Raw genomic sequence first — 12,437 nt, forward strand, 5'->3', positions numbered from 1 at the left:
GGAGCGGAATCCGTTGGACTGAGTGCTAGGCAAATTCCCCGAAGAATGTGCGTGAGAAGTGCAGGCCAAACAAGCGGCGGAGGCAACTAAAAACAAAACGCACAACAGGGAGCAGAGCCAAAGGACGAGAACCGGGCTCAAAACAAGGACCAATGCAGCTGGCCAGCTGGGAATTTTCGCCGGTGGAGGCGAAACTCGGCGGAGCATAAAAGCCAAAGCGCTGCCTAAGAAAAGAAATTATTTGCTTAAGCGACGGCAAAGGACCTTGTCCGGAGCTTCCTTTTTTCCCGGAACAAAGCACACACACACACACACACAGCCAGACAAAGAACAACAAGAATGGAAATAAGCTGAATGAAAACAGCAGGAAAGTACAAAAAAAAATGGAGAAAAAGGAAACTGAGTGGGCAAAAAATATTAAACTTTTATGCAAGAAAATTTTTAAGTGTATGTCCGGCGGGAAAAATTGTTACTGTTAATTTATAAATAAGGTGGAGTTGTTATTGGGGGCCTTTGGAGGTATGTCCGTCGGTCCCTTCCGAAACCTCTCAACCACCTCAATGGGAAAACCTCTTTTTAACCACCACATCCCGGGCTATTTGTTTTCACTTCAATTTATTTGCTTTCTTGCGCACATTTTCACTCCTTAGCCCTTGTTTACTCCTTTCATCCAACCCAAACCATTTTTTCTCCATTTTTTTCTTCAATTTTGTATGGGTCCCGTCTCCAAAACCCCTCTTTTCTGTGGCCTTTTCTTTGGCCGTTTATTATGGGGCTTTTCGTTTGGTTCGCCCCGGATCGCCTTGCAACTTGATTCAATTAAGTTGCCTGATTATTTTAGCTACAAAAAAATGATACCAAAAAGGGCACCAGTTAGGGGAAACGAGAGTCCCACCTTTTTTTTTTTGGCTTTCTTTGGTTAGCAATTTTAATTTTTTAATAAAAGGCATGTGTAAGGCGAGAGCTCCACAAGTGGGCTATCTTGTGGTTTCTGGCACCCTTATTGTATTGGTTCATCATGAACTTGGTGTGGAAGGGGTCGGTTCAAGTTCGTTGTGAGTCAACAACTGATCCGGGGTTAAGAAAAGGTCAACAGGCTGTTCACTTTCCAAAGGATTTCCCTCAGAAGAGGTCCCATCTTAATGGTCAAGTGTAATGCAAACAACTTTGCATACAAAAGTCAAGAGCATTTCCAGTTCAACAGTATGTTAAGTATTTCCTTGTAAGACTTTTATTTTTCCTTAAGATTATTTAATTAAATGCTCCTTTTTACTTATTTTTTTAAACATTGGCTATTTGTACTTACATTTCTAACTAAAATACTTGCTTTTACAACTTTAACCCCTAACCAATTTTGTATATTTTATAACCAATCAACTTTGGTTCAGTGCATTTCATATCATACAAATCACTGAGAAAATTCCTGAAATGCATTCTCCGAAAGCGATAAATTAGTACTTAAGCTGTCACACTAAAAGAACCAAATCTTAACTGCTCGGATGCTGGCTGAAAAAACCTGGCTTTATCTCTTTTGTGCACTAAATGCTCTTGGCCTTTACTCGACTCGTCTCGTCAATGGAACACAGCCTGAACAACATTAATCAGGATTACCTTGTCGTGTATTTTTGCCCACCTACAAACAACCCACACATGTCTGACTACCAAGGATGAAAGGAATTATCCGGAGAGCTGGAGGAGGAGTAGCAACAGCTGCCACATTGACGATGCTTAAAGTGCAAATGCAATTTATTCGCAACAAGCACTTGGTGCACGTGCAACAATGGATGAGTCCAGGCATTGAGATTGCATGAGCTGCGGAACAATTTGCCCATAAGTAAAAATCATTTTTCATTTGTTTTCATTTCCGTTTTATGAAGCATTTTGATTTCTGCATAGTTTCCGACTTCCCCACACTATCCCGGTCTTCTATCCATATCCATTCTCTCTTGCAGACCGGGGACATTAGAGAATTTTAAGTGATGGGCACAAGAACTGGAGTTTGGCATACGGACCTCGGCTATGTTGCTTCGGAATACCTGAAAATCACTCGGCCAGGAACAAGTTCAATCTTTGCAGGATGCAAGGTTGGATACTCGCTACACACTCACTCACTCCAAGAATGCCAGTCAACGTTGACAATCGACTTTTATTGCTGTTGAAAAGAACCAAGAGCAGGGCAAAAAAACAAGAGATCGGAAAAATCTGGAACGAGGCTGAAAAAAAAAACGCATGGATGCGCTGGAAGAAAAGTTCTTAACTTTCCTAGAATTGTATTTGCATCTATATACGTTTGAACAGACAGCATGGTTCTCTTAAAATGTAGTTACATACATTTTACACATAATTTTTCCTCTATTGCAATATAAATGAATATTTTTTTCTCTCTGTGTACCATCGACTTTGTCAACTTCCAGTTATTACGTTTTGTTTAACATTTCAGCAAATTACACTGCATTGTCTAGAGCTCAGCTCCAGAGTGAAGTTGAAGTCCCCGTTTTCTTTGGGGCTCTTCCCCATTCGACAACTTTTTCACATCTTTTTTCCTTCCTTTTCGACGTACTGACCTCGTCCGGATTTCGATGAGAACTTGTGCAATTGCATAAGCACAATTTCCGGTTGGCACTAAGAAAATATCTGCTGCAGAAAAGCAAATGGCGATGTTATGAGGTTTGGATTCGAAGTTTGCTTGCTCTATGCGAAATAAATATGTAATGATTGGTGCATTAAAGTGAAGTTTAAAAAAAAAAGTTTTAAAGGAAAGTTGTAAAGTTCTTTGCAAACTTGATTCTGCAGTATGATCTTTTTGTTATATTGTTGTATGAGATTTTCAGTTTAATGGTCTAATCGAAGTTAAATTACCATTTAATAGGGATCGATACATTTTTTAGCGACGGTACTATAATATGTCCATACCATTTTTCTACCTTTATTATCAACACATCACCTTCCTTCCAAATCTTTTCGCTTTCATATCACACCCGAAATAATATGGTATCTGTTGCTGGCAAGGACATCTAAGAGTATGCCACACTATTTTTGAAGTCAGTGACAGGAAATTGAAAAAGTGTGGGGCGTGAACAGAAAGTTCAGGAAATAAAGAAAAGAAATAGTTTTCCCTTAATTAAGTGCGTGTGTTTGGATGGCCAGAGAACCTGGTGCCCACAAGTAAACAACGAATGCATGAATTCCTCGGTCTCAAGGTAAAAAGAAAACTATGGTCTAAGTAGTCCATAAGACCACCGCGGTGGTTTGCCGACCAGTGGGTCAGATGGTCAGTGGCCAGGCATTGTTTCGTGTCCATTTCGCTGCGCTTGACTGGCCCTGCTCGACGACCTCCGACCTCCATGATCCAAGCTACTATTTCAAACCTCTCGGGGAGTTCAACAACATTACGCCACACAGTTCAACAATTTTTTCCATGTTCCGTTTGCTTTGCGTTTCCAGCTGCTGCTTCTGGCCAAGTTCACTTTGTAATCCATCCGGGGAATAATTATTGTGTACATATTAATATAGAATCCCAGGAAGCCAAGAGGGTTTATCGTTTAGCCGCGATGGACGGCATTATGATGCCCTCTAAATTAAATGGAAAATGGATGGTCTATAAATTCTCACTCTGGTCTTTAAAGTGGCGAAAAAGGTTGTTTAAGTGAGTCGTAAAGAGGTGTACGAATGGGGTTTCTTTATGGATTTGGTTATGGTTGAGTGGGGCTTAAGTAATCGGGTTGATTTTTACTGATTTATGCAGCTAGGAGGGAAACAAAAGAAAGAAGAATGCACTAAAGCTTGAGGTCTTTAGAATATTTTTATAAAAATACTTAGACCATTGTAAAAAGCTTTATGTATCATGAATATGTAATGTCATTTACATTTTCCATCTTACTCTGTAAAGTTAATCCAAATACCCTCAGATCCTTAAGCCAAAGCCAAGGATGATGGCTGTAATCCATTATAAACTACAACTCATTAACCAGAATTTAAAGGTCCAACTTTATGCACACACGCACACTCACCAGCGGATTAAGCTGCCAGGTTTATGCCACTAAATTGCGTCGTTGTTGAGCATAATTTATGCATTAAAATTGCATGCAAAGGAGAAGTTGACTCCAAACTTGGATCGTACCGTGCTGCAAATTAAATCTAATTATGTGCGGCCAGCAAACGCCAGGGGAAAAAAAACGAGGACAGAGGGGCACGGCTATAGGGGGTTTTTGGTTGGGCTCTCGGACATGGCTTTCTTTTTGCCAAACTGACCCGCACAAATGCGTCTATTGACTGAAACAATGCAGACAAAAGCGACGCAGTAACTGAGCCGGGATCAGGACGCGGGTGGCGGGAATGGGAAGCTGTTGCACCTGGAGGTAAACCAGGTGAGCCAGGTGCAGCAGGTTGGCTCCCAATGGAAGCGCCATCATTGAGCGATGAAGGCGGCGGCGGTGCGGCGGGATGAAAGGCAAATAACGTGCAGTAAATGAGAAACAAAAGAGCTAAGCTACACTGCTATCAAAAACATTTCTTAGGCAGTTCTAACAAATTCTATAACTTCTTTATAGGATCGACTATAAACACTTTTTTTTCTGTAATAATTAATAATATTAAAAAATCTAACTAAAATAAAATTTGTAAAAAGCATTTCCCCAAAAACATCAAGTCATATTTATTTCCATATGAATAGTCCTAACATGAAAACAGTCTTATAACTTATTTTAATTTATAAGCACCTAGTAAAACACCAGAGCACCCCAATATACGCCATATTTCTAATATAAATTTAAGCTCTAAAAATCGCCTCACTTATTTCAAGAAACAAATGCAAAAAAGATATAAGTAAAAGGGTTCACGATATTTTAAAACCCCATTTTATTCCCAGTGCAAATATAGGAGCAAAAAATTGCCTGAGCTCGGCTTGCGCCTGAATTGAGCTTATGAATGGATAGCCAAGAGGGCTTATAAAGGGGGCGAGGCGAACGGAAAAGCGGTCAACTTATGGCTTAGACGCACGACAAAAATCCATATTTATATATATGAATGGGACATGGACGGGGGAGCCCATTCATTGAAGTGGTCAGGTGATCCTGGCTCCTGGGTCCTGGGACCCAGGTCCTGGCGACAAGGGAACCAGACCGGATCGGGCTTGGGGAATGGAGAATGGGGACTGGGACTCGCTTACTTATGCCTCAATGGCGCCCTGAAACTCGGTGTACGAGTATGTGCCGCAATTGCGGTAAAATATGTTTGCACAAAAGGAAATCGCCAAAGCCACGTGTGCAGGAAATGCTGAATTTGTCTGCTTGGCGCGCTAAAACAAAGCCAGAGTCCCATGACAGGCTATTCCCGGAAACGTATTCGATTGGATAGGCCGACTTTTTTATTGGTTAAAGACAATAGGCTTTAGTAAACCTCAACGTAATACAATTTTTGCAGTTGTTAAAGTGGATAACTATATCATAAGTACTATTCCATCCAAGAAAATGAAACTATTCATATTGGAAAAAACTTTTTAAACAATATATCTTAAAGAAACGTAAGCTTTTTCATGGCTTTACCTCCAATCTCTAATCAAAACTTTTCCTGGAAAAATAAATTTTGAAACGTTTTTCCAATTTTGTTTTATTTTAATATATAATTTTGGAATTTGTAACAACCATTAAGTAGAAAGAAAAGACAAAAGAAGTAATTATCAGTTAATACACTGAATACACAAGAATGTTAATAAAAATATATATTTTCACAAGGATTAATAGCTCCTTAGAGGTATGTGTATTCAAGGTTTTATTATGGCTAACGATTTTTTTAAAAAGCATTAACTTTTTAACACATTAAATCGGAATAAATAATTGCTGCACTTTGTGAATTGCAACTGTATTAATATACGATTTCGGTCATTTAGGACCATTTGAAAAATGTTAATAAATGTCGAATTGAAGCTAACCAAGTGGAACCAGTTCTGGGAACCGGCTGCCAAAAGTGCCCTGTTTTTTTCGGGTATTATTGCAATATTGCTGCCAGTGCGCCAAAAACTGTGCTATGTGCTATCCCGGGCTAGATGGCGAACTACGGCGGCACTTCCGTTGCCACTGCCACTAGCACTCCGGTGTCTCTCGCCTTCCTGTTCATCGGCGTCTGGACTGGACTTTTGGGAATATTATTGAAAAGTTTTACCGCAAGCTGTGCCGAAGCGGAGCTCACTGCAAAAACAACCAACGTATTGTTCGCCAGTGGATGGTAAAACCCCATACACACCCACACCCAGACCAGGCAAAAAGATTCGAACAAAAAATCTGGAAAAAGTGGGTAATAATAAAAGGAGAAGAAGAAAGCGAGGATTAAAATTTTTGCCAGTCCAAAGTTTCAGTTTTGTTGCAACTTTGGCCACCGACACCACAGTGGCCACACCTACTACTGCACCACTCTTTCCCGATTCCCCAGACCAGCCCTAAATACATACGTACATATGACCATAGTTCCTTCGCCCACATTTTCTCCCTTTCCCTGGGCAGTACATAAATTTAGCCGGCAATTTTCGGGCATTCGCCCAATCAGACATCAAGTCACTAAAGTATAAAAAAGCAGCAGCATCTAAAACTTCGAAGCGTGCCGCTTATGTGGGATATTTTTCATTGCAAAGTGAGTATTGCCCTGAACAATGCATTATTATGAGGTTTAAAGCATTATTTCTAAAATAAAAATTTAAGATTTTTTAAGAGGTTGAGTCACATCTTAAATGTAATTATGACTGCTAAAAAAATGTCCCTCTACACAGAGGTTTTAGATGTACAAACAAGGTCAAAAGATTTTCGGAACTAACAAAAAACGTTTTCAAAAGTATAATTAAAATAAAATTTGTAATATGAGTTTAACTTTTTCAAATGATTTATTGGATTTACCATTTTTCGAATTTGCTATGTGTTAAATAAAGCTAAAGATTTATATTTTATTAAAACAAACTTGATTACCGATCCAAAGAGTAGATAAATCCAATAAATTCTTAGGGTACCTCTCGCTTCTTTTCAAAGAATAGCTTAGGTGCTATTACATCTTTTTCCCAATCGCAGGCAATAAGTTTCCATTATTTATGGCGAAAGTTTAATACTTCAAATGCTATAATTTAAGCGCAAGCGAATGAGAATTGTCGGGGCAAACACTTTGACTGGGACGGTTTCCCGGCCAAGGCCAATGGACAAACTCAAATATATTTAAGCTAATTGCATTTTTCCTTTCTGGGAGAAAAGCCAATGATGACCAGCGGGTAACGGTGGCACGAGATTGCGAATCTAATATGCGATGGCAAATGACAGCGCACAAAACTGAATGACCATGTGTTTGGGATGAAATTTGCACAACCTTGACATTTTCGGCCACCCCAATCAAATTGAACCAACACGCTTCACCAGAGAGAAAGAGAACGCTGAGCTAAATGGATGGACGGATAGTATAGTTTCGAATATGGAATTCGATGTTGCTGAAAGCGGAACAAGCAGCAATCCATCAATTATACAGATTAATAATCAACGTTCGACCGGCTCACAATCTATGGAAAGTGCCTGCACTCTGGGAAAAATGGAAAAGTTTTTGTGGTGAGTGTGGACAAAAGCCTTAGAGCACTCAAATGATATAAAAAATAAAATTTACTTATTTTTGAATTAATACAATAACTGCAAATTTAAGTATAACTTATATTTTATTTTATATTATATACTACCTATATTATATTAAATATTAATTACTATCTGGACATAATGGATCTATTGTGTAAATTTGAGGCTATAAATCTTTTGAGTCCAGCTGAACATAATACTACATAGAAATATTTTATCAAAATATAGGCCAGGAAGGTGCCGTAGATTTAAATCTGCGGGAATTCATAATTTTAGGTCTAAAGTGCAAGTGTCAGTGGAGAAAAAGTTTTGCGGTCGAGAGTGTGTGCCAAGTAGTTGCCAATCAATTTTTGGCATTGTTACGCTGCCTACTTATGTGGGTGCAATGGGAGGAGGATGGGGAGTAGAGGGAGTGCCAGGACATTACCATTACCATCCGGCATGGCCAGGAGCCATCGGTAGCGAGGAATAACCCCGAGCAGCGGCAGGATCGTCAATGGCATTGTGGCCAACAGGCACGTCGATTTCAATTGAATGTGGTGCGGCCAACTACCAATGTCTCCTGTCTCCCGTCTCCCGTCTCCCGTATCCTGTCCCCTGGCCCACATCCACATCCCACATCACCCATTATGACACGCTGCCAGCAAACCAAACACAATCACAGGAGGATGCAGTGCCCACCGTCACACTCACTTGCAGTTGACACTTTTGTAGCCAGCTCGCATCCTGGCATCCCGTCATCCCGGCATCCAGGCATCCTGGGATGTCCGTCTGTTTGTCAGCCATCCAGTTTGCTGGTCTTCGTCGTCTCGTCTCTAGTTGTCTGTCACTTGGCCTATGCCATCGATGGCTCCTCCTGCCGGCCTCCAACCGACAACCTCCTCTTTCCCCATCCCAAGACCCTGATTCACTTGCAACATCAATTCCGTTGACGTGCCCACTCACCTCGCCCTTTGGATGCCACTTTGCATCTGCAACTGTTGGCTCGCATCAAATACGCTCGGCACAATGAGCTAACCCAATAAATAGGAGTATAAAGCTGCCTAAGGTGTGGAGGTCTGTTTAATTAATATCTACGATTAGTCCTGTCGAGGCATGCAGTTAGATGGATTCCATTTTATTGGAATAAGTAATTAAATTGTAAGTGCTTTGATATCACTATGTATGTATATTAAGTTCAAACAGAAATGGGGTTAAGTGTTAATTAAGTTAAGCAATAAGTAAATAAAGGAAGCGAACGTTAATTTTAATCCATTTTATTTAACAAAAATACAAAGTTTTATGGTTACTTTTTCAGTTTTATTTAATTGTTTAAAAAATTGACAACGGTTGCCTTTTGTATTTTTCACAACATTTTCATCAATCCACTTATACATTTTTTATAAATAAGGCTTTCTTCAAATTTGCCAAACATATCGATCAGAGCAGTCTATTTTTAACACTCGACAATAGTACTCCCTTATTCTAACGACACGAACAGTTTTTTAAAACCAACTTAATTAGAAACCAATTACAAAGATACATTAAAATGTCTAAACAAACGCAAAGGTACATATGTTTGGCCGGATCCATGATGCGAAAGTTTCACACGGCGCAGTTTCCACGATATGACAAAGTATCGATGTCGAATTTCGACTGTGGTATTCCATTGCCTTATAAGAAGTTGAAGGAGACTCTAGAGTGCGTCAAAACCAAGCTGAAAGGACCGCTGACTTTGTCGGAAAAGGTATTATATTCACATTTGGATCAACCGGATACACAGGAAATTGTTCGAGGCAAGTCCTATCTGAGATTGCGTCCCGATCGCGTTGCCCTACAGGATGCCACTGCCCAGATGACACTGCTCCAGTTCATCTCCTCGGGCTTGAAAAAGGTGGCAGTTCCATCCACGGTGCACTGTGATCACTTGATTGAGGCCCAAATAGATGGCAAAAAGGATCTGGCCAGAGCAAAGGATCTCAACAAGGAGGTTTTTGAATTCCTATCCTCGGCGTGTGCGAAATATAACTTGGGCTTCTGGAAGCCCGGCAGTGGTATTATCCATCAAATCATTTTGGAGAACTATGCCTTTCCCGGTCTACTGATGATCGGTACCGATTCCCATACCCCAAACGGCGGTGGTTTAGGTTGTCTTTGCATTGGAGTCGGTGGTGCCGATGCCGTCGATGTGATGGCCAATATTCCCTGGGAACTCAAGTGCCCAACAGTGATTGGCTGTCATCTCACGGGAAAGATCAGTGGCTGGACCGCACCCAAGGACATCATTTTAAAGGTGGCGGAGATTCTGACCGTCAAAGGAGGCACTGGTGCCATTGTGGAGTACCATGGACCTGGCGTGGAGTCCATTTCCTGCACTGGCATGGCAACCATTACCAATATGGGCGCTGAGATCGGAGCCACCACATCGATTTTCCCCTTCAACGATCGCATGGTCTCCTATTTGCGTGCCACGGGACGTGAAAAAATCGCCGAAGAGGCCTTGAAGAATAAAGATCTCCTGACACCGGACAAGGGCTGCAAGTACGATAAGGTGATCGAGATCAATTTGGACACATTGGAACCCCTGGTTAATGGCCCATTCACGCCCGATTTGGCCCATCCCATTAGCAAGCTGGGTGAGAACTCCGAGAAGAATGGCTATCCAATGGATATCAAAGTGGCTTTGATTGGTTCCTGCACGAATTCCTCGTACGAGGATATGGGACGATGTGTCAGCATTGCCAATGATGCCCTGAGTCATGGTTTGGGGTCCTGCGTTCCCTTCAATGTTACCCCGGGATCGGAACAAGTTCGAGCCACCATCGCGAGGGATGGATTCATTGATGTCCTGGAAAAGTTTGGTGGAACCGTGCTGGCAAACGCCTGTGGTCCCTGCATTGGACAATGGGATCGCAAGGATGTGAAAAAGGGGGAAAAGAACACCATTGTTACATCGTATAATCGCAACTTCACAGGCCGCAATGATGCCAATCCGGCCACACATTGTTTTGTTACCAGTCCGGAAATGGTTACGGCTTTATCCATCGCCGGACGTTTGGATTTCAATCCGTTGACAGACGAACTTGAGGGTAAGGATGGCAAACTGTTCAAACTCAAGGCCCCGACCGCCGAGGAACTGCCTGCCAAGGGTTTCGATCCCGGCGAGGATACCTACCAGGCTCCCCCCGAGAAAGGTGATGATGTCAAGGTCAATGTGGATCCCAAATCGGACCGTCTGCAGATGCTGGAACCCTTCGAAAAATGGGATGGCAAGGACTACATTGATCTGCTCGTTCTGATCAAAATCAAGGGCAAGTGCACCACGGATCATATAAGTGCAGCTGGCCCTTGGCTGAAGTATCGGGGTCATTTGGATAATATATCCAATAACATGTTCATTGGGGCCACCAATGCCGAGAATAATGAGATGAACAAGGTGAAGAACCAGAAATCCGGACAATTTGATGCCGTTCCAGCTGTAGCTCGGGATTACAAGGCCAACAAGCTGAAGTGGTGCGCTGTGGGTGAGGAAAACTATGGCGAGGGATCCTCCAGGGAGCATGCCGCCCTGGAACCACGTCACTTGGGTGGTGTGGCCATTATTGTGAAGTCATTTGCTCGGATCCACGAGACCAATCTCAAGAAACAGGGAATGCTCGCCCTGACTTTCGCCAATCCCGGGGACTACGACAAAATCCAGCCATCGAGCAAGATCTCGCTACTAAACCTCAAGGACCTGGCACCAGGCAAACCTGTGGATTGTGAGATCAAGAATAATGGTAGCTCCGATAAAATCCAGTTGAACCACACCCTCAACGAGCAGCAGATCAAGTGGTTCCAGGCCGGCAGTGCCTTGAATCTCATGAAGGAGCTGGCTGCCAAAGGTGGCGACAAGAAATAATTTCCACCTGCCTGGAAGACTATATAAGAATATTATTTCAACTAAATTTATACGTTATTTAATCTTATGATACGAGCATGAGCCATTTTTGAACATTAAAGTAGTGATCATATATGGGTTTAAAATATATGTTGTTATTTCTCTATCATCTCTCTTTTTCAAGACCTTTTTTCAACTTGTACGCGTAATTATCCGCTAAAAGTTAGGATATTTTTCTGTGACACACATATTGTTCAAACTAAAATAATTCTTTTTTGATGTCTGCCAAAAAAGTATCCACTTAAACAATTATTCCAAAAATAACTCAACTTTACATAAACCGCAGGATACTATAATGGGGCAAACTCTAAAGCCAAAATGGCACATGAAATGCCGAAAAACTAAACCGAAAGCCGAAATAATTCAAAACTAATTAAAATCCATTTAAAATTGCACCCAGCCTGCAATGCAGAAAAATAATAATAAATTTTCCGACTTAAGCTGGGCAACTTTTTTGTCAACTGGGTTTGGATGACTGGGTGGTTGGATGGGTGCTATGAATGGGTGGTGCAAAGTGGGGCGGTGGGACAATAAGCGACGCTTATCAACGGTGCCAACCGAAACTGTCACATGCATTGTCATTGTCACAGGGGCGGGTGGCTCAAGGGGCTCAAAAGGGGGTTTTCCGAGCAGAGGCCGTGCCATATTTGCATTTTCCCTCTCGTTCCTGCTAGTGCGTGAGCCTGTGTGTGTGTGTGTGTGTGGGCGGGCGTATGTGAGTTGGCATAGAAAATTATTTGCTACTTTTAATTAGTGCCAAAAAGTCATTCACAAAATCCTGATAGAGGGAGACAGAGCAAGCAACCAGGGAAAGAGACATAAGAGGAGTGTTGGCCACGGAGCGAAAGGGACCGATATGGGGAAAGCGAAAGAGACAGGCAGAGATATAGGAGCCACAGTGCACAAGTTCAACGAGCAAATAC

The 12,437-nt window shown here is 41.8% G+C and overlaps 1 protein-coding gene across 1 annotated transcript; it reads left to right on the forward strand.

Annotated features, from left to right (window-relative positions):
- Window positions 1–9,020: 9,020 nt before the first annotated feature.
- LOC119555619 (probable aconitate hydratase, mitochondrial) lies at window positions 9,021–11,600 on the forward strand. The gene has a single exon (XM_037867142.1). It carries the CDS (start codon window positions 9,124–9,126, stop codon window positions 11,473–11,475), a length of 2,352 nt encoding a protein of 783 aa, XP_037723070.1. The 5' UTR covers window positions 9,021–9,123; the 3' UTR covers window positions 11,476–11,600.
- The last annotated feature ends 837 nt before the right edge of the window (window positions 11,601–12,437 follow it).

Source organism: Drosophila subpulchrella, chromosome 3R (genome assembly GCF_014743375.2).
Source record: "Drosophila subpulchrella strain 33 F10 #4 breed RU33 chromosome 3R, RU_Dsub_v1.1 Primary Assembly, whole genome shotgun sequence".
Classification (NCBI taxonomy): Eukaryota; Metazoa; Arthropoda; class Insecta; order Diptera; family Drosophilidae; genus Drosophila; species Drosophila subpulchrella.